Below are 19,913 nucleotides of genomic sequence, written 5' to 3' on the forward strand. Positions count from 1 at the left end.
TCATGGTTGCATGTGTGGTTCTATTACATACAATAGCATGCAGTATGCAGTGTATATTTATGTTGTAGGCAGTATTTTAACAGTCTATTATTTCAGAATGAATGTGTTTGTGCCTTAGCCAAGAACATGAATCAGCAAATACTCTTTGCAAAGTGCTTTTTTAATACTGCTGTAGAGATATCTGTACCTTTCTCTTTTCCTCCAATGAGGCCTGGCTGATCTTGTCAAACCACTTCTCAAACATGCCATCCAAACACTCGTCCATCCACTCACAGTTCCTCTCGTAGTCAGCAATCTCATCCTCCTCTGTCCATTGACTATGCCACCACATCACAACCGTAGAGAAGAGGACAGAAGAGCAGTGAGAATATCAGGCTAAATAAAACACAGGACACATAACAGTATTTTTTGTAATCAGGATAAAGTGTACTTTAAGATTTTTGAAGAAAAAGCTCAATTAAAATAGCTGAGAATGCAGAGTCACAAATAAAGCTCACCAAATGTACAAATGAGATATGCTTAAAACATTCAAGGTAAACAATGCATAAAGTAACAGTTAACCTGAGGACTGTCAACAGTAACTGTCAACTAAACTTGAATTTTTACCTTAAATATGAACAAAATTCAAATTAAATTCAATAAAATTGAAAAATAATTTACCAGGACATTATGATGGGCAATTTATCTGTCTTCTCACTCTACATTACCAATGGTCATAGCTGGTATTGTTACTGCACTGGCTAGGTGTTATTTATCGTATTTAGTTACACTAAATAAGAGAGAGTGAGTGTTTTTCTGCTTCGAACTAACATGTTGCGGTGAGTTGGGAAGATGATCACTGGATCATGCCCACTGCAAAACCAAGCAGTGCAAAAAGGAAGGAACCTTCTCGTATATGTGCATGCGGGGCAATGATTTTGGCCAAAAACTCGCACCCCTTATGCATTGCCTGCCTGGGGGTAAAACATGCGCAGGCAGCCTTGGCTAACCCTGAGTGGTGCCCACACAGCACTAAGTTCCTGTTAAGGGCTCTTGAAAGGTGAATCTCGGCTGCAGGAAAAGAAGATCTTTATCTTTCCCCTCTCCCAGTGAAGAAAGAACCCTCAAAATCTGAGTCCAGTAGTTGGGGAGACATTATGGATGAGGCCTCACAGAACCTCCCTCCTCTTTTTGATGTCTCTGTCTAGGCAAGAGGAGAAGAGGAGGAGGATGACGATATGAGCAATCCTTCATGAGGATGACGAGGAGGACGTGGAGAATGCGATTCTTTTCCCTCCACCATCCATGCTGTCAAACAGGCAGAGAGGGGACTCCCCTTCCTCAATGCCTGTGGATCTCGATGTGATCGAGACGTAACAAAGGGCAGTGGCCAAGCTGTCTTTCTGTTAACTGGACATCTCAACAGATGTAACAGGGCACGGAAAGTGATTTGTATGAAGGGAAGAGTCTGCTGTTGCGTCTCACTCCCATTAAACAGCTCATTCTTGCCGTTCCGGCGTGCGTGGCAGAGATGTAAAGGTTCTGGGATAAACCTTTTTCACATAAGGTGCCCGTCAAGGGTTTCTCCTGCCTTGACATCCACAACATGCAGGAAATAGGCATGTTGGGGACCCCCTCCCCCCAATGGAATTGTCAGTGGCAAACTACCTCCATTCGACATTCCAGGCAGCTTTTTTCTCCATAAGCGCCTCTTTGCCAGGGAAAACAAAATCGCTTTAAAGCGTCCGTTTTCCAGAAAATTGTAATCTATCTGCGTTATTGCAGATTTGAATTCACGCACCTCCCAAGGCATGGACCTCTTGGTGGTAGGAGAGAGGGCATTATGTCTGGAACTGTTGGACCTCTCTGACAAAGAGAAACTTGATTTTCTTGACACCCCAGTGGAGCCTAAGGCTTTATTTGGGGCATCAGTCACGGCCAAGAAGCAGCAGTGCGATCTCCCGAAAAAAGAGGGTGAAGCATTTAAGACATGCCTCCCTCATAAGGTCATTGCACACCCATTTCAGCTGGCTAGCGCAAGCTTTGTAGCCCCTAAAAAAAGGGGGCAGGTGGGTTTTTGCCCCAGGATCTCCCCGCGCAGAAGGTGACAACTGTAAACACGCAGCCGAGACCAGCTCAGGCAAAAAAGACTTCATTCGCAATGGCAGCCGCTAAACATCACCCCGCCAATCCCCAGGGAGGGAAGAAGAGTCAGGCAACCTAGCTACATCTCAGGTGAGTAAGAGGGGATAGTGAACAGCACCTAGGGACCTCTGCACACCTCCCCTCCTTTCGAAGTGGCGACCTATTCTCCCCCCCCAAACGAGAAGAGAAGGGGGATGTAGCAGTCGATCTGTTTTAGAAAAGACTGTTCAGTGGCAGGTTTATTTCGTCCCCTTCACAGTTCATGTGGTGTGGGGGCACAAGTTCAAGGAGTTTCCCCCATGTTAAACCTCAACCCTCCATCTACAGGGTTCAGTCTGAGGGGCAAAGAGTTCACAAGCATGAGAGTGTTCAATAATAAAGTGTTCCCTGTGAAAAAGTGTCATTATCAAATCTGCAATTCCCAGCTCTATCACTGGAGGGCGCCATTGCGCCAGCAGTGAGCAAGAGCTCAAGCGGCCAGCTTGCTGTTCTTGAGGAGAGCTGGCGTGCATGTGCAGTTCACCCCTGGGTATGGTCCACATTAGTAAGGGGCTATAGACTGCAATTCGCTGCAAAACCACCAAATTTCAACAGTGTATGTTTACAGTGGAAGGGGAATCAGCTCTGATTTTGGAGGAAGAAATAGCCTCTTTACTGAACAAAAAAGCAATATGGGCGGTACCGGCAGAGGACAGCCTTCAGCGGTTTGACTCCCTGTATTTCATCATCCCAAACCCCCAATAAAGTGGGAGGACTTGGAATTGCATAACCTCAACAAACACCTGAGAAAATACAGATTTAAAATGCTCACACTCAGAGTGCAGTCTCACTCGATTTGTCCCAGAGATTGGTTCACATCAGTAGATCTCAAGGACGCATATTTCCATATAGACGTTTATCCAGCTCACTGGACATTCCTGATATTTGCCTATCAGGGCATAGCCTACGAGTTTTTAAAGGTGCCTTTCAGACTTTCATTAGCTCCGCAAGTCTTCAGCAAATGTGAGGACGTGGCTCTGACTCCCTTGAGGAGAGCAGGTCTCAGAGTGTCCGCCTATTTAGGCAATCTGCTCCGCTGTGCGCAGTCACGGCAACAAGCAAAAACACACACATTCTCATTATGGAAAGTTTGGGTTTCGAGATAAACCACACAAAAACCGCCTGGTGCCATCTCAGGAAATAAATGATTTGGGTCCAAGACTGAACTCTGATCTGTATTCGTTTTGGAGGAACGCATCAGAAGGCAGAATTGTGAATGGGGTTTGGCCCACGTCACTACAAAATGCGCACAGTAAATTTCTGGAGTTACTGACAGTGTTTCCAGCATTGAAACACTTTGTACAGTTCCTTTAAGGCCACTTAGTCAGATCGGACAACACAACAACAGTGGCATATATAAACAGTCAAGGGGGCATGTGCTCACAGTGGCTTCATAGCTTGGCACAAAGACTGTTTGTGTGGAGCAGAGTGCACTTCCTCTCATTATGGGCGACTCACGTCCCAGGTGTAATGAACGGGGGCAGATTTTCTGTCGAGAGAGAATCCCCTGTACAGAGACCCGCAGGTGGTGAGTCAGCTGTGGGAGAGATTCGGGCAGGCTGCCGTAGATCTCTGCATCACGCAATAACACTTACTGTCCTCTGCTCTTCTCTCTGTGAAGATGCACCTATGAGTGTGGATGTGCTTGCACACCCTTGGCCAAACACGCTGATATAAGCATCCCCCCTGTGAGGCTGATTGGCCTTTAAAAAGAGTAAGGGAGCACGGTCACTCAGTAAATCTGATTGCCCCATTCTGGCTGAGGAAACTATGGTTGGTGGAGATAATTCAGCTCCTTTTCGAACAGCCCTGGCCTCTTCCCCTGTGCAGAGATACCCTCCCTCAGCGCACAGAGAAATTGTTTTACCCACACCCAGACCGAGTGGCTCTTTTGGCTTGGCCTATGAGAGGATGAATTTACATGACACTGGGTTGCCTCAGAGGGTGATTTAAAGATTTAGAGCGCAAAAGCCGCCTCGACGCAACCGTTATATTTAAAGTGGGATGTGTTTGAACAGTGGTCAACACCCACTGGTGTGCAAGTTCATGAAGGGTGTACGTAGATTACATCTGGTCTCAAAGCCGCAGATTCCACTGTGGGATCTGTCTGTGGTTCTGAACACACTCTCTCAGTCCCCATTTGAACCTAAAGACAGTATTAGTATGAAGCATCTTTCACTAAAGACTGCTTTATTGTTAGCTTTCTCTACTGCAAAGCGTGTGAGTGAACTACATGCTTTGTCTGCATGCATCAATTGTGCATGCGTTTCGCTCATACAAACCCAGCATTTGTGTCGAAGCTGAGCTATTCAGTGTTTAATGGCTAATCAGTGGATTAGTCATCAGAGCGTTTTCCTCGTTAGAGGAAGAAAGGCATCCTTGTTTGTGCTCGTTGCGCGTCTTGCATGTGTACGTAGAAAGGATGCAGATGCTGAGAAAGAGCAATCAGCTCTTAATATCTTGGGCTGACTCTCATAAAAGTAAACCTATATCACACCAGCATTTGTCTTATTGGGTGGTGGAGGCTATTTCATTAAGTTATAATAGCGCTGGTCTGCAGCCTCCAGAGGGCTTGAGAGATTATTCCACAAGTGCTATGGCCACCTCGTGGGCGCTATTTAAGGGCATTGCAATAAAGGACATTTGTGCTGGGCGTCACCTCACAAATGTGAGATTTTACAAACTGGATTTTACTGAGCCATCACTGCTCCACACGGTCCTTTGTGTGAATAGGTCTGATACCAATGTATAAAACACATACAGGCTCAGTCTTAATAACAGCCTTCTAAATTGCAAGTAAACCACTTGCATATGTAACAAAATTTTGTGCTATGCTACTAAAATACGTCAGTTATTAGCCACTGGCTAGTAAATGTTCAGAAATCACTCGCCAGTGATTGAGTTGTGTAGTGGTGAAGAACTTGAGCACAGCAATCCTTTTGCAGAAGAAGCTGGATTCAGCCTTGTCTGTTACTGTGTGTTGTGTCTTGTGAGCGTGCACTCTGACGGAAATTTACCTTATTTGGATTCAGTGGGTCCTTAGGTGTCATGATCATGCTGTCACCCTTGCTTAAGTTGAGCCATGATATGCCATAATTACATTTACATTGCACTTAACAACGTCAACTCTGACTTTGGTCAAACTTTTCCATGGACAGTTTTCAAATCATTCTCTGTTTTACAGCATGGCTACAGACCAGTGTAATGTGCCTGCTGGACATTTGTTAGAAGGTAAAAGTGTAGCAAAACTCTTGTAGATTTGAATTCGAGAACTTGTACAATAAATATTTGTACAGAGATAATGTACAACACACATTATGCAAATAAAAGTTTCCTTTTGCTTCATTTCGTGTAGTGTGTGTCCAAAGACGAGATCCAGGCACTTTATTATAGCGCTTGTTATACATATCAATGTAAACTTATTTTAAAAATTTAAGAAAACACTGTAAATATTAAATAATTTAACAAATAGGCTCGTGCCGCATGTATGCAAGGGTCTGGTGTAAAAAAAAAAAAAAATGTTTTTTTTTTTTTTTGCATAGTAGTTGTGATATAGTAGCACTTGCTGAAATGTGATTAAAATTATCAAAAGCGAAATATGAAAATAAAATGCACAATCTCACATACTGTATACAGTATATTGTGTGAAGTCAAATATATGAATACTATATATCTGTGAAGATGCCCCTTTTTGGTTTGCTCATTATCTTTTTTAGTTTTCAGTTGCATTACACATATATGTCATCAAAATCCGGTGAGTAAAAACAAAAATTTACTAGCCAATGGCGAATCTTTCTCTAACATGTCCGTTAGGGTCTGGTATAAAAAAAAATGTTTTCCGATTAATCACAATCTTCATTTGAACAAACTCTATATCGATTCTTAAATCCCAAGATCAATCTTTCACTCAATGCGCAACCCTCTATTACAATGAGAGGAAATCACTCGCATTTGCAACCAAATTTCATGCTATATGACTAAAGTTAATATATTTGGCAACTGGCTGGTAAATGTTTACATTTCACTCACCAGTAATTGTGTAGTTTAGTCGTGAAGTGTTCAGCAGCGAGATCCTTTCATGTGTTGAGAGTAAAAGCTGTTCCGTGTAGTGTGTGTCCAAGACAAGATCCACGCAACCCATTTGTCATTGAATATGGTCTCTTTAAATACCCTTTCTGTTCTTTACAGTCAGTTGTTGATCAAAAACAACTACAAAAAAACATTTAAATCTAATCATGCATCGCACATGTGACGTAAAGCTCTCTCGTTAACATGCGTTCTTCTAAAGACACTCTTTACAGAAATGCAGTTTTTTGTTAAAGAGACCGGTTTTAGCACGTGTTCAACAAATTAATGTAAACACTTGTAAATAGTACAAATTATAAAATTTAACAATAAATATGTAACAAAAATAATATATTAAATATTATATATTATTTATTGATTGAATACATTTATTTGTTCATTTTTAAAAAGCCAAAATGTGACCAAAATGATGAAAAAGTAATTAAATATAATTAGTAAAATTAACATTTTCCTAATGTACCTAGTTAAAAGGTCCCTGTATAATTAACAGCATTAGCTGGGAGATAATTTATTTTATATATATATATATATATATATATATATATATATATATATATATATATATATATATATATATATATAAGCAAAAGGGACATTATACCTTAAATAAACCCATATGAATCAATATTAAATCGAATCGTAATCGAATCGAGAGCTTGTGAATCGGAATCGAATCGGGAAATCTGTATCAATACCCAGCCCTAGTGTCCGTAGAGGGATAAATAAGCTTATAGGATCTTATTCCATAACTATTTCCTGGTGGCAATATACTGTAGTTTGGAGAGATTTTCATCCAGTATTCTGAGTCAATATTCTGAGATTTTCATCCATTATTCTGAATCTGCAATTCAGGAGTCCAAATCCCATAGTGGGATACCGAATGAATGTTAGAAAGAGAACGTTAGATTACGTATGTAATCCCGGTTCTCTGACAACAGGAGTGACATATCTCTCAAAACTTCCCTCCTTGCAGAAGCACAGAGAAGAGATATGCTGAGAATGACATAAAGGCAGGTGAAAGCAGCTTATATCAGGAAGGCGGGGCTTCCTGGTCACTGCAGTGACTTGTCTGTTATTGGACAGACATTGTGTTATTAATTGCTTCCATGATTCATGCCCGATGCATTTTTCCCTTTGTGAGATACCTCACACCTTTTATCAAAGAACCGGGGCTCCATACATAACCTAACATTCTGTTAACCTGTATTTGCTATGCTGAATCTAGCCTTTTTTAGCACAAGAATGCGATCGGCCTGAAGTCATGCAAAATTTGAGTGCACAGTGTTTGCATTCAAAAATGCAACTCTATCTTAAATTTGACAAAAATATGAAATTTTAATTTGACAGCCTTAGTTCCCCCTCAAAAAAATGTTGTCATCATTTACTAATCAATGTAGTCTCCCAGCAAGTTCAGGTGCAAAGACCAAGGAAGGCTTTTGGCCAAAACATTTGTTTTAAAATCCCCTGCTACTAAACAATAAAAGACTATTTTTCTAGAGACATTTTCAGAGTGCAGACCTTCTCGTATTTTTGTCATTATTTACTAATCCTTGCTCAGTTAACAAATGAGATTTGAGAGCTATGTCAGAAGGGAAGAAGATTATGAGAAAAATAACTTCTGAAAATCTGACTGAAAACTGAAAAATACTGGACTACTTTAATTATACTTTTATTGTGCTTTTTTTTACCTTTTTAAAGCTTGGCAGTATTATTCACAATCTACTTTCCTTATAATGAGCTTATTTGGCCTTTTTAGAGTTTAGCAGTATTATTCACAATCTACTTTCCTTATACAGAAAACAGTAGCTTGAAATTCTGCTTAAATTCTCATTTTGCATTTCACAGAAGAAAGAAAATAATGTAGAGCAAATTATGACAATATGTTGATTTTTGGGTACACATTTTAAGTTAAGAATGTTGGTCTGAATAGCCACATAAAAGTGGATAAAGCATTTATATTCTCAGCATGTGCGTTCTGATTCCTGAAAGCCTTTCCCATACCTGATGGCGATGTCATGGACACTGATGTTCTCCTGAGACATGGTGAGCAGAAGATCAGGCAGCTTGATGTCCAGAAACAGTGGCAGATCCTTTGACTCCCAGCTCATATCCAGCAAATGAAGCAGACAGGTCTGCACACATGACAGGGCAGGCAACAGTACCCTGATGACACAAAGAGATATTGTAAAGAGAAAGATGTGGACAGTGGCTTTATTACGGGTTTCCCCAAATAAGTCAACAGAGAATTACAACGGAGTTATAAAGGTATAATAATTTGAAAAGACACTGACTCTAATTGTAATATAGCTACAAATGTTTAAAAGAGGGAAAAGAGAACCTACTTCTCATTAAGCTTGTTGAAGCCCTGCACAGCCTCCACAAGCATGAGAACCAGACGATGATACCAGTGTCTGACCAGTTCCCTCATCTCCTGCCCACTGCCAGCCAACTGAGAAAAGTAACTGAGAAATAAAGAAAAGTTATAATAAACATATGAAGACATTACCTCAGGTATCTATGCCATCAGAAATGGCTTATAATTTTTTTTTCTTCTGGGCCATACTTGGTGAAATCTTTCTGACACGCCAAGAGTTCCTGGAGAAACAGAATACAGGGGGCCTGGAAGAGGTGAGGTTTGCCCAGTGTGAGTATACACTGCTGCACGATCTCCAGAACCTCACACACACTTAGAGCCTGAGCCTTCTTCAGAGCCAGAGTATGAAGAACACTACATACACAGAGAGAAACTTCAGTACAGGAAATCAGGGCTGGGTATTGATACAGTTTTCCCGATTTGAAACGATTCCGATTCACAATCTCTCGATTCGATATGATTAGATTCCGATTCAATGTCACATTATATGGGTATATTTCAAATCAAATCACTTTTATTGTCACACAGCCGTATACACAAGTGCAATGGTGTGTGAAATTCTTGGGTGCAGTTCAGATCAACATAGCAGTCGTGACAGTGATGAGACATATACCAATTTACAATAACATCAGATTAACACAGCACAATTTCAAGTCTAATATACACATAATTACACACAACACAATATACAAATAATAACATACACTGTACAGTATACAATACACACAATATAGATACACATTATTCAATAAAAAAAGTATATATAGTAGTATATATAGAATGTACAGTAGGTTGTATTGTACTGTATTGACATTCAGGCTGTCAGTTGATAGTAAGTTGTTAAGAGAGAATCTAATATAATAATAATATAATTTATGACAGTCCGGTGTGAGATATAAGAGTAATAAAGTGCAGTGCTGATGTATTTTGATCGTGGGAGATCAAGAGTTCAAAAGTCTGATTGCTTGAGGAAAGAAGCTATCATGGAGTCGGCTGGTGCGGGTTCTGATGCTGCGATACCACCTGCCTGATGGTAGCAGTGAGAACAGCCCATGGCTCGGGTGGCTGGAGTCTCTGATGATCCTCTGAGCTTTTTTCACACACCGCCTGGTATATATGTCCTGGAGGGAGGGAAGCTCACCTCCGATGATGTGTCTGGCAGTTTGCACCACCTTTGCAGTGCTTTGCGGTTGTGGGCGGTGCTATTGCCGTACCAGGCGGAGATGCAGCCAGTCAGGATGCTCTCTACAGTGCAGGTGTAGAACCGTGTGAGGATGTGGTGGTTCATTCCAAACTTCCTCAGCCATCTCAGGAAGAAGAGGCGCTGATGAGCCTTCTTCACAACGACTTCAGTGTGGATGGACCATGTGAGTTCCTCAGTGATGTGGACACCCAGGAACTTGAAGCTGCTGACTCTCTCCACTGGTGCTCCATTGATGGTGATGGGACTGTGTTCTCTGTCTTTTCTTCTGAAGTCCACCACAAGCTCATTTGTCTTACTGACGTTGAGGGAGAGGTTGTGCTCCTGACACCAGTGTGTCAGAGTGTGCACCTCCTCTCTGTAGGCTGTTTCATCATTGTCAGTGATCAGACCTACCACCGTCGTGTCATCAGCAAACTTAATGATGGCATTGGAGCTATGTGTTGCCACACAGTCATGTGTGTACAAGGAATACAAGAGTGGGCTGAGAACACAGCCCTGTGGGGCTCCAGTGTTGAGGGTCAGTGATGAGGAGATGTTGCTGCCTATTCTAACCACCTGGCATCTGCTTGACAGGAAGTCCAGGATCCAGCTGCACAGTGAGCAGAGCCCAGAGTTTCTCATCTAGCTTGGAGGGCACTATGGTGTTGAATGCTGAGCTGTAGTCTACAAACAGCATTCTCACATAAGTGTTCTTTTTTTCCAGGTGGGAGAGAGCAGTGTGTATTGTAGATGCAATGGCATCATCAGTGGAGCAGTTGTTGCGGTAAGCAAACTGCAATGGGTCTAGAGAGAGAGGCAGCACAGAGCAGATGTAATCTCTGATTAGTCTCTCAAAGCATTTGCTGATGATGGGGGTCAGAGCAACAGGACGCCAGTCATTTAAGCAAGTTATTTTTGATTGCTTTGGAACAGGCACAATGGTGGATGTTTTAAAGCATGTGGGGACTACAGACAAAGAGAGGAAAAGGTTGAAAATGTCTGTGAAAACACCAGCCAGCTGGTTCGCGCATGCTCTGATGACGCGGCCCGGAATGCCGTCTGGGCCCGCGGCTTTGCGGATATTCACCCGTCGGAAGGATCGTGTTACATCCGCTACAGAGACGGAGAGTGAACTAACCTCTGTAGCTTCGGCCACGAGAGCTCTCTCCACGGGGGCGGTGTTATTTCCCTCAAAACGAGCATAAAAAGTATTTAGCTCATCCGGGAGAGAGGCAGAGGTGTTCATGGTGGAGTTTTTATTCCCTTTAAAGTCCGTGATGATGTTAATTCCCTGCCACATGCTTCTAGAGTTGGTGGTGTTAAACTGTCCTTCAATCTTGTTCCTGTACTGGCGTTTTGCTGTTCTGATAGTTTTTCGGAGGGCATAACTGGCTTGTTTATGCTCCTCCGCGTTCCCGGAATTAAAAGCGGAGGTCCGCACATTAAGTGCCGCGCGAACATCGCTATTTATCCATGACTTCTGTTTCGGATAGATCCGTATTGTTACTATTTCAGTTATAATGTCCATTTTGCTTGCTTATGAAAGACACTCTCTCCCAGCTAATGCTGTCAATTATACATGGGACCTTCTAACTAGGTACAATACATTATGAAAATATTAAGGTTACTAATTATATTTTATAAATTTTTCATAATTTTGGTCACATTTTATCTTTTTAAAAATTAACATCCATGTATAAATATATTATATTTTGTTACATGTTTATTGTTTAATTGCATAATTTGTACTATTTACAAGTATTTACATTGATTTGTTGAACACGTGCTAAAAACCGGTACTGTTTCTTTAAGAAAAACAGCATTTCTGTAAAGAACGTTTGTAAATGAGCACATTCATGAATAGCTTTACCTCATCTGTGCTATGCGTGATTAGAATTAAATGTTTATTTTTTTTAATCAACAACTCACTGTAAAGAACTGAAGGAGTATTAAAAGAGACATTATTCAATGACAGAATTGCGTGGCTCTCTTCTTTGGACACACAGAACGAGTCAAACCAAACATTTACTCTCAACACGTAGTGAAAAGATCTCGATATTAAATTTTTCCACTATACTACTCAGTCACTGGTGAGTGAAATCTTAACATTTACCAGCCAGTGGCTAGTCATAATTTTTTTTTTTTTTTTTGCATATGCAAAATTTGGTTGCAAATGCAAGGGATTTCCTCTCATTGTAGTAGATGGTTGCGCATAAGAGTAATGAAGATTGCGATGCTTTGGAAAATCAATATTTTTACCCAGTCCTGGTGGAAATGTTTTTAAGGGATAGTTAGACAAATCTGGATGTGATTTCAGAGCTACGGCGGAGGGAAATATTTTCATTGAATAACAACCTTAATTTTGGTCTGTTCTTCACACAACGTTAATGTGTCGCTACAGAATATGTGGAATATAGCACATGGACTAATTTTATAAAACATTTATGGTGCTTTTATGCCGTTTTGGAGCTTGACTACCCAAGTCCTCATTCACTTTCAGTGTTTGGAACAGAGCCATCAGGACTTTTTCAGGACAAGAGCCAATCAGCACAATCTCCTTCTGTGTTCCTCAGAAGAGAGAATGTCGTATGGCTATGGAATGACATGAGTTTGGGTAAATGATGACAGAATTTATTACTTTTTGGGTGAACTATCCCTTTAAGTTCATAAGCCAAAATCTGTAGAATCATGGTAATATAAATATAAGCTTTATCTTGTGTCATAAAGTAATTGGTTCATACCTGTTTTCACTGATGACCATGTCCTTCATAAAGGAGAGGATGTGTTTGAGGATAGGGAAGCGTTCTTTAACAGGTGGTGCCATGCGAGGCTCCTCCATCGATCGGAAGGAAAGGAGCCTCAGGCATCCCCGACTGAAGGGTGCTTTCCGTGGGAAGACTAATGGGGACACAGGCTCTCCTGTTTGGGACTGAAGACTTTCTGAGGAGCCTGTGGCACCCTGTGCACTGACACTGCTGGAATGTCCAGCATCCGCTGAAGCAGAGAACACCTGGTCCTGTGCCTGTTCACGCAGAGCAGTTCCTAGAGGATTCGCTGCTTCTGCTCCCTCGGGGGTCTGGGATACTGAGGGAGAATGGCTGGGCTGGAAGTCTCCCTCTGATGTGGAAACTGATCGGAGAAGAGGACCAGCACAAGCACCCTCTTCTGCTCTAGAGGGCTCTGGTGGTGAAGAGCTTCCTCCACTGGGACTGAATCTAAAGAGGAACAAGCTTCTACTGATGCGAATCTCAGCTGGAGAGAGAGAGAGAGAGAGAGAGAGAGAGAGAGAGAGAGAGAGAGAGAGAGAGAGAGAGAGAAAAAGAGTCAGATTAAAGGAGATATAGCAGCAGCCAGTAGACGCTGAGAGGCTAAGTAGTTGGACAAATTCAGTGATTCGTTCTGATGCAGTTGAAACCGGACAGGAAGGTGATGATTAGTCCAATGCAGATAAAGAAACTAGCAACAGAAAATTAAGGTAATGATGACTCAAATAAGACAAAGGCATTCAAAAGATACGGTCAACAGAAAGTAAGCGTTTCCAGCTACTCACCCCTCCCCCTCTCCACTTACTACAAACAGTAAATAGACCCAGATAAATACCCACCTATGCCCTACTACCTGGACGTGAACAACCAAATTACAAAATAAAATACACAAACAGGAGAGTTACAGTGGATATGAAAAGTCTACACACCCCTGTTAAAACAGCATGTTTTTTGTGATGTATAAAATGAAACAAAGATAAATAATTTAAGAATTTTTGCACCTTTAATGTAAAAATTACAACCTATGCAATGCCGCTGAAAACCAAAGTGGCACATTTCAGAGAAAAAAATAAAAAACGTAGAATAACTGCATATGTGTGCACGCACTTTTATAATTGGGTATGTGGCTGTGTTCAGATCAACCAATCATCAAGCTCATGTGAAACAGTACACACCTGTCTTCACCTGAAGTAACTCTGATTAACGCCAAATAAATCTCAGCTGTTCTTGTAGGATTTTTCTGACATCATCTTGGTTGCATGCTACTACAAGAGCCATGGGCCATCAAGAACAGTTATCAAGAACAGGACGTCCCTCCAAAATTGATGAGAAGATAAAGAGAAAACTGGCCAGGGAGGCTGTCAAGAGGCCTACAGCAACATTAAAGGAGCTGCAGCTCTTTCTGGCAAGTACTGGTTGCTCCCTACATGTGACAACTATCTCCCGTATTCTTCATCTGTCTGGGCTATGGGGCAGGGTGGCAAGTCGCAAGCCTTTTCTGACGGAAAAAAAAAAACATCCAAGCCTGGCTAAACTTTGCACAAACCTATAACTAGTCTCCCAAAACCATGTGGAAAATGTGTTATGGTCTGATGAGACCAAGATTGAACTTTTTGCCCAAAATTGTAAAAGGTATGTTTGGCGCAAAAACAACACAGCACATCAGCAAAAGAACACCATACCCATGGTGAAGCATGGTGGTGGCAGCTGGGGCTTTAGAGAAGGTGGAGGGAATCATGAATAGCTCCAAGTACCAGTCAATTTTGGCACAGAACCTTTTGGCATCTGCTAGAAAGCTGAAAATGAAGAGATCTTTTACCTTTCAGTATGACAATGATGCAAAGCACACATCCAAATCAACAAAAGAATGCCTTCAGCAAAAAAAGATGAATGGTTTGGAATGGCCCAGCCTGAGCCCAGACCTGAATCCTATAGAAAATCTGTGGGGGGACCTGAAAAGGGCCGTACACAGGGGATGCCCTCGCAATTTGACAGATCTGTGATGTTTTTGCAAAGAAGAGTGGGAAAATATTCCCATGTCAAGATGTGCCAAGCTAATAGACTCTTATCCAAACATACTGAGTGCTGTAATAAAATCAAAGGGTGCTTCAACTAAGTATTAGTTCAGGGATGTGCACACTTATGCAGTTACTTTATTCTAAGTTTTTTATTTTTTTTCTCTGAAATGTGTGATTTTGATTTTCAGTGGCATTGCATAGGTTGTCATTTTTACATTAAAGGTGCAAAAATTATGATATGATGTATCTTTGCTTCATTTTTTACATCACAAAAACCTGCTGTTTTAACAGGGGTGTGTAGACTTTTTATATCCACTGTAGATAAAAGTGACCCAACTGGGGTTTTGTGATCACACTGGGGTTTGTGAGATTGTGATAGAAACAGCAAATAAAAAAAAATAAAAAATAAATAAAATCAATTCTGGCCTAATTTCTGAGACCATCCGATAAAAATCATGTGTTACGCGAGGCAAGGAGTAAAGGAAGGCTCTCTTGGAAGAACCACAGCATTTTCTTGTTCCCAGACTAGAGAAACGAGATTGATTCAAGGAATGCAAGAAACTCTTACATCAATGGAACTGACAGTGGAGCAAAACAATTCTCAAAAAAACATCTCTTCTACATACAGATCAGGTGGGGTTTATTTGGGGCCGTAGCTCTTCAAATAACATTAGGCGTTTCATCAAAATCATGTGGTCAGTGGCGAATGATCAGACTCCGGTCGCTGCCATCTCACTTAACCCCAAAAAGGCATTTGATATGGTAGATTTTGGAAATGTATGGGTTTGGGAATACTTTTATTGGTTGGATTAAGTTACTTTATAGACACCCGGTTGCAGCGGTACAAATGAATGGATTAATTTCAGATTATTTTACTCTGGATAGGAGCACCCGGCAGGGTTGCCCTCTGTCCCCATTATTGTTCTGTCTTGCCCTAGAACCATTAGCAGCCACGACAAGAAAGGAGGATGATTTTCCAGGGGTAGTGGCGTGAGGTGTGGCGCATAAGCTTTTGCTTTATGCAGATGATATTTTATTATTCGTCTCCGACCCTACTAGATCTATGCCTTGCCTCCTCCACAGAATTATTAATTCCTTTTCTAAGTTATCGGGATACAAAGTTAATTGGTCTCAATCCAAAGATTTGGCTCTGACAGCATACTGCCCGTTAACGGCTTTTCAGCCGGGCACCTTCCAGTGGCCCAAACAGGGCATTAAGTATTTGGGTATTTTATTCCCAGCAAATTTGTGTGATTATTTAGAGTTAATTTTGACCCTTTAATAAATAGGTTTTCGAGAGATGTTGGCAGGTGGGCTTCATTACATTTATCTATGACTGGGAAGGTTATTAAAATGAACTGTATTCCAAAATTCAACTGTCCCACGCTCTTATTTCAAGCAATCTGATAGTATAGCGAAGTCCTTCATTTGGAATGGTAAATGTCCCAGATTACATTTCAGTAAGCTGCATAGGCTGATTGACAAAGTTGGTCTAGGCCTACCCAAGATTTTGTTTTATTATTATGCATTCGGTCTCAGACATTTGGCTCATTGGTCACTTCCTATGTGACCTATTTGAGAGTGGAGTGTTGAGATCCTTTGAACATTTTGTTCAACATTTTGGGATTCCCAGATCTCAGTTCTTTAGGTATTTACAGCTCCGCCACCTGCTCTGTACTATTTTTGGGGGTAGCATTCACCCCCCTAAAGCGGCAGATACTCTGGGAGTGGTTATTACTGCTTTTGGAAAAGGTCATGAGGCATCAGTGTATTACTCCCTGCTAATTCAGAGTCTGGGGGACGGAGCTTTAACTTCTGCCAATAGATTATGGGAGAAAGATTTAAACTTGGTATTGGAGGAGGGAGTGTGGGCTAGGATTCTAAAAAACTTCAAGTCTGCATCTAGAGATGCAAGGGTGCGCCTTATAAAATTACAATTTTTACATCGATTCTATTGGACCCCCTCTAGATTGAACAGGCTTGGTCTTAAAGACACACCCACCTGCTGACGATGCCAATCAGAAGATGGAGACACAACTCATATTTTTTGGAGGTGTATTAAGATCCAAGAATTTTGGTTGAAGGTTCAGAGTTTTATGTGTGACGTATTGGGCACTCAAATTTCATTTTGCCCCAGACTCTGTATTTTAGGCAATGGGGATAATACATTATTTACCCCCATCTTTAGGGGATAAACACATTAAAAATTGGGTCCTAACCAGTGTTATGATTGGCAGACAGGTTGTTCTAAGGGGATGGAAGTCGGCTGGAGCGCTCTCATTTCAAGAGTGGTGCACAGAGATGGGAGGGTGGCGGCATTCGAGGAAATGTCATGTAGAAGGCTGGGGAACTTAGATTAATTTGATAGGAAATGGGGCAGCTATTTGCCATTCTTGGAGGGCTCTCAGGGAGGGGAAGTGGAGAGAGAAGTATAGTTTTAAATGTGTGTGATTATTATATATATATATATATATATATATTTCAAACTGGTATGTTGATGGAAATATTAAACAAAAAACAGAGGCAGACTATTCCATATGTTACATGCTAGCACCCCAATACCCCCCCAGTATTTTTTTATGTCTTTTTGGCAGCAAAACTTACCAAGTGACTCCATAGTAACCTCATTCTGTCCTTCCTCTTTTTCATCTAGTCCGTTCATTTTAGCCACAAGGTAGCGCTGTTTCATCTCCAACTACCAAACAGGTAAAAAAAAAAACACACACACAGTATACGTGGCAAATATATACACAGTACACAGTATATACACAGTACATACATACATACATATACAGTTGAAGTCAGAAGTTTACATATACTTCATATTAGCAAACTATAGTTTTGGCAAGTTGTTTAGGGCATCTACTTTGTGCATGACACAAGTAATTTTCTAGCAATTGTTTACAGACAGATTGTTTCACTTTTAATTGACTATATCACAATTCCAGTGGGTCAGAAGTTTACATACACTAAGTTAACTGTGCCTTTAAGCAGCTTGGAAAATTCCAGAAAATGGAAGCCTTTAGACAATTAGCTTCTGACAGGAGGTGTACTGAATTGGAGGTGTACCTGTGGATGTATTTAAAGGCCTACCTTCAGACTCAGTGCCTCTTTGCTTGACAAAATGGGAAAATCAAAAGAAATCAGCCAAGACCTCAGAAAAACAATTGTGGACCCCCAAAAGTCTGGTTCATCCTTGGGAGCAATTTCTAAATGCCTGAAGGTACCACGTTCCTCTGTACAAACAATAGTTCGCAAGTATAAACACAATGGGACCACGCAGCCATCATACCGCTCAGGAAGCAGACGCATTCTGTCTCCTAGAGATGAATGTAGTTTGGTGAGAAAAGTGCAAATAAATCCTTGAACAACAGCAAAGGACCTTGTGAAGATGCTGGAGGAAACAGATAGACAAGTATCTATATCGACAGTAAAACGAGTCCTATATCAACATAACCTAAAAGGCTGCTCAACAAGGAAGAAGCCAATGCTCCAACACCACCATAAAAAAGCCAGACTACAGTTTGCAAGTGCACATGGTGACAAAGATCTTACTTTTTGGAGAAATGCCCTCTGGTCTAATTACACAAAAATTTAACTGTTTGGCCATAATGACCATCGTTATGTTTGGAGGAAAAAGGGTGAGGCTTGCAAGCCGAAGAACACCATCCCAACTGTGAAGCATGGGGGTGGCAGTATCATGTTGTGGGGGTGCTTTGCTACAGGAGGGACTGGTGCACTTCACGAAATAGATGGCATCATGAGGAAGGAAAATTATGTGGATATATTGAAGCAACATCTCAAGACTTCAGCCAGGAAGTTAAAGCTCGGTCGCAAATGGGTCTTCCAAATGGACAGTGACCAAGCATACCTCCAAAGTTGTTGCAAAATGGCTTAAGGACAACAAAGTCAAGGTATTGGAGTGGCCATCACAAAGCCTTGACCTCAATCCGATAGACAATTTGTGGGCAGAACTGAAAAAGCATGTGCAAGCAAGAAGGCCTCCAAACCTGACTCAGTTACACCAGTTCTGTCTGGACGAATGGGCCAAAATTCCAGCAACTTATTGTAAGAAGCTTGTGGAAGGCTACCCAAAACGTTTGACCCAAGTTAAACAATTTAAAGGCAATGCTAAGTGTATGTGTATGTAAAAAAAGTGTATGTACATTTCTGACCCAATGGGAATGTGATGAAAGAAATAAAAGCTGAAATAAATAATTCTCTGTACTATTATTCTGACATTTCACATCCTTAAAGTAAATAAAACACTACCATTTATTGTCAAAGCACAACTCATAAGCCAGACTCACCATCCATGTTTTGATGCCATCTGCCAGGGTGTAGACCTGCATGAGGTCATCACTAAGACTGCTCAGACCATTTTTAGCAACTAATATACAAGAAAACAAGGGGAAAGAGAAAAAGGAATGTGGTCAAAATTACACATATTAAAGTGCATTTGAAAGATTAGATATGACATTCCTTTTTGTAGTGTGATCACTTCAACAAAGTGGGTGGATGAAAATAACTTTCCATTTTATGCATTTGGCAGATGCTTTTATCCAAAGCGAATTACAGTGTATCCAAGGGACAAATTTTTTCAGTGTTCCAGTGTTATTTACCAAAGCTCCTAAGACTATGGTGAAATGCTGGTGTGTGATACACCATAGCTGCCCAGGTGGCATTCACAGCCTGGTCCACTTTGCATCCTGCAGCAATCTCATTATGGACTTGCTGCTTCTTTAGGGTCATCATTAGAGTCCTCATGAGCTCTGCCCTGCCATCAGAAGAATCTTGGGAAGGATCCCAGCAGGCAAACTCCATGAGGAACTCCACCAAATCATCTTTCAAAGGAGCTGACGCTTCCTGTGGAACAAAATTTGTACAAGGAGCATAAATTTAATTAAAATTAGAAGCACTACTTTCTTGGACTTAAACACACTCACATACAGCACTTAATGAGAGTACACTTTTGTACCTTAACCTGTCCATTTTCCAAGCTGGCCAGTGCTAACTTTTCTCCACTGTAAAAACCACTCAGTCCGTGTCTGAACACAGGCTTCCATAGAGGAGAGGACAGAACATGGTTCATCACGCCCGCAGGCAATTCCTTCACCCCACGGATCTCTTAAAGAGGAAAACAGACATAAATGAAGATCATCGATGCCAAGAAAGACCAAAGGGGCTTCCTTAACAAATGGTAAGACTTGGTAAATATGGAGGGAAAAAAAATCCCTCCCTAAAAGTCCCTCCTTAACACTGTGTCCTGACCAGGCACGATTAAATAATTTAACTATCCACACTAAAAGCAAAAAAGCTTCATG

The 19,913-nt window shown here is 41.2% G+C and overlaps 1 protein-coding gene across 1 annotated transcript in view; it reads right to left on the reverse strand.

Moving 5' to 3' along the window:
- The window catches only part of zzef1 (zinc finger, ZZ-type with EF hand domain 1), a 79,893-nt gene that overhangs the window by 36,484 nt on the left and 23,496 nt on the right, over nucleotides 1-19,913 (reverse strand). Inside the window, exons 25-33 of the mRNA XM_051682521.1 lie at nucleotides 19,568-19,716; nucleotides 19,212-19,455; nucleotides 18,900-18,979; nucleotides 17,194-17,284; nucleotides 12,548-13,058; nucleotides 8,813-8,977; nucleotides 8,592-8,711; nucleotides 8,251-8,412; nucleotides 188-317 (exon numbers count right to left, since the gene is read on the reverse strand). Of these exons, the coding sequence (XP_051538481.1) occupies nucleotides 188-317; nucleotides 8,251-8,412; nucleotides 8,592-8,711; nucleotides 8,813-8,977; nucleotides 12,548-13,058; nucleotides 17,194-17,284; nucleotides 18,900-18,979; nucleotides 19,212-19,455; nucleotides 19,568-19,716 (1,652 nt within the window). The remainder of the gene's footprint in view (nucleotides 1-187; nucleotides 318-8,250; nucleotides 8,413-8,591; nucleotides 8,712-8,812; nucleotides 8,978-12,547; nucleotides 13,059-17,193; nucleotides 17,285-18,899; nucleotides 18,980-19,211; nucleotides 19,456-19,567; nucleotides 19,717-19,913) is intronic.

This window comes from Myxocyprinus asiaticus, chromosome 4 (genome assembly GCF_019703515.2).
Source record: "Myxocyprinus asiaticus isolate MX2 ecotype Aquarium Trade chromosome 4, UBuf_Myxa_2, whole genome shotgun sequence".
Taxonomy (NCBI): domain Eukaryota; kingdom Metazoa; phylum Chordata; class Actinopteri; order Cypriniformes; family Catostomidae; genus Myxocyprinus; species Myxocyprinus asiaticus.